General features: G+C 45.4%; 1 protein-coding gene across 3 annotated transcripts in view; it reads left to right on the top strand.

Moving 5' to 3' along the window:
* The window catches only part of DCAF4 (DDB1 and CUL4 associated factor 4), a 25,136-nt gene that overhangs the window by 7,366 nt on the left and 15,108 nt on the right, over positions 1–2,662 (top strand). For all 3 annotated transcript variants that reach the window (XM_006760715.2, XM_006760716.2, XM_006760714.2), the window contains exon 3: positions 2,547–2,647. In XM_006760715.2, the coding sequence (XP_006760778.1) occupies positions 2,547–2,647 (101 nt within the window). The remainder of the gene's footprint in view (positions 1–2,546; positions 2,648–2,662) is intronic.

Here is a 2,662-nt window from a genome sequence, read left to right as displayed (position 1 = left end):
TAGTATTTAAAAACACAAAAGGGTATAAAGAATAGTACAATGAATGTGTACCTTCCACCCAGCTTAAAAAATAAAGCCTAGTCAGTACTTAGTTGAAATCCCAGTATAAACATTTTCCACTTATTTTTCTGCATGAAGGAAATGCAAGCATCCAGTCTCAGAACAAGATCCCCCCCATCACCTCATGGCAGGAGAGGACACCTCTTCACAGTCAGGGTTGTTGGTGTGACTTCTGGCCATAAGAAGTCTGCACAGCCCCCACCTCACCAAAGGGGACAATTTTAAGACTCTTCCATACTCCAGACCTCCCTTCAGAATGGATAGGTTTCTAGATATAAGGTGTCAAGGCCATGATGCTTCTTTAGACCAGCTTAAACCAAACAATAACAAAAAGCATCAAACTGTTGTGGAATGGCCTGGCTGGTGTGGCTCAGCAGTTGAGCATCAGCCTAGGACAGTGGTCGGCAAACTCATTAGTCAACAGAGCCAGATATCAACAGTACAACGATTGGAATTTCTTTTGAGAGCCAAATTTTTTAAACTTAAACTGTATAGGTAGGTACATTGTTATTAACGTAATTAGGGCACTCCTAAGGCTTAGGAAGAGCCACACTCAAGGGGCCAAAGAGCCGCATGTGGCTTGTGAGCCGCAGTTTGCCGACCATGGACCTAGGAACCAAGAGGTCACCAGTTTGATTCCTGATCAGGGCACATGCAGGAGGCAGCCAAATTGGTTATGTTTCTCGTTGATGTTTCTATCTATCCCTCTCCCTTCCTCTCTCTATAAAAAATCAATAAAAACATTTTTAAAAAATGTGGAAGGGCCGAGGCCGGTTTGGCTCAGTGGATAGAGCGTCGGCCTGCGGACTGAAAGGTCCCAGGTTCGATTCCGGTCAAGGGCATGTCCCTGGGTTGCGGGCACATCCCCAGCGGGAGATGTGCAGGAGGCAGCTGATTGATGTTTCTCTCTCATTGATGTTTCTAGCTCTCTATCTCTCTCCCTTCCTCTCACTATAAAAAATCAATAAAAACATTTTTAAAAAATGTGGAAGGGCCGAGGCCGGTTTGGCTCAGTGGATAGAGCGTCGGCCTGCGGACTGAAAGGTCCCAGGTTCGATTCCGGTCAAGGGCATGTCCCTGGGTTGCGGGCACATCCCCAGCGGGAGATGTGCAGGAGGCAGCTGATTGATGTTTCTCTCTCATTGATGTTTCTAGCTCTCTATCTCGCTCCCTTCCTCTCTGTAAAAAATTAATAAAATATATTAAAAAAAAAATGGGGAAGGAACAAGGGCTTTGGAATTAAGAAGTCTGAGCTTGACACACTGCTTTTTCCTATAGGCAAGTTACTTAATCACTCTGAGTTACTCTGGTACAATACTTCTCTTGTGACTTTAGCCTATAATTGCCATGGACGCTGCTTGTAGCTTTGCAAAATGGGTGTTTAAACTATGGCTCTATCTCAGTATCACTGAGCACATCACCTCTGTGTCCTGAACCCCAATTTCTCCATCTGTAAAGTTGGGTAGCCAAGTACAATTTAAACTCTGTATTGCTGGATCCAGTAAAGAATGAAATTCACCTGGCCTTATAAATGAGCCCAGCTGGGAGAATTCTTTATTATTACTATTATTATTATCATTATCATCATTATCATTATTGTTTGAAGTATTACATGTGTCTCCTTTTTCCCCAATTGATCCCGCCCCCGAGACACGCTCCCACCATCGCAGTGCCAAGACACGCTCCCACCATCGCAGTGCCAAGACACGCTCCCACCACCCCCGTGTCCTTGTCCATTGGTTATGCTAATATGCATGCATATAGGTCCTTTGGTTGATCTCTTAACCCTCCCTCCCCCTGCTGCCTTCTCTCTGAGGTTGGACTGTCTGTTCAGTGTTTCTTTGCCTCTAGATCTGTTTTTGTTCATCAGTTTATGTTGTTCATTATATCCCACATATGAGTGAGATACGTGATATTTATCTTTCTCCCACTGGCTTATTTCGCTTAGCTGCTAAGCCTTAGTACAATGCTCTCCAGGTCCATCCATGCTGTTGCAAATGGTAAAAGTTCCTTCTTTTTTACCGTAGCATAGTATTCCATCGTGTAGATGTACCACAGTTTTCTAATCCACTCATCTGCTGGTGGGCAATTAAGCTGTTTCCAAATCTTAGCTATTGTAAATTGTGCTGTTATGAACATAGGGGTGCATGGTAGAATTCTTATTGGCAAAGATTTCTGGTCTTCTTTTCATCCAGAAAATTCCAAAAGACCTCATGAAGTGCTCAAGTGAGGCGATGAGAAAAGGGAATTACTGTGACATCATCCCCTTAAGGATGAGAGACAAAACCTTGCTCTAACTGGTGTGTTTGCAATAGGTAAACCACTTTTAAGGAGAAGCGGGGTTAATGCTTCCCAAGTAATGGAAGGTGAGAGGGTCCGGGGTGAAGGCTGTGGCACTGCCTGAGCGACCCCTGCCAGGACCCCACAGTCAGAGAATGACTGGGCCTCCAGCCCTTCCCTGCAAGTGACCATGACTGTGTCGACAGGTGTAACACAGAGGCACAGCAAAGCCCACAGGATTCCGACCATGGCGATGGGGAGGTCCCGTCGACCTCGACCAGCACAGCTGGGAGTTCTTCTGTGCCAGGTAAGGCAGTCTGCT

Source organism: Myotis davidii, unplaced genomic scaffold (assembly GCF_000327345.1).
Source record: "Myotis davidii unplaced genomic scaffold, ASM32734v1 scaffold17, whole genome shotgun sequence".
Lineage (NCBI taxonomy): Eukaryota > Metazoa > Chordata > Mammalia > Chiroptera > Vespertilionidae > Myotis > Myotis davidii.
Note: the sequence above shows the minus strand (reverse complement) of the source record. Positions and strands in the feature narration are given on the sequence as shown.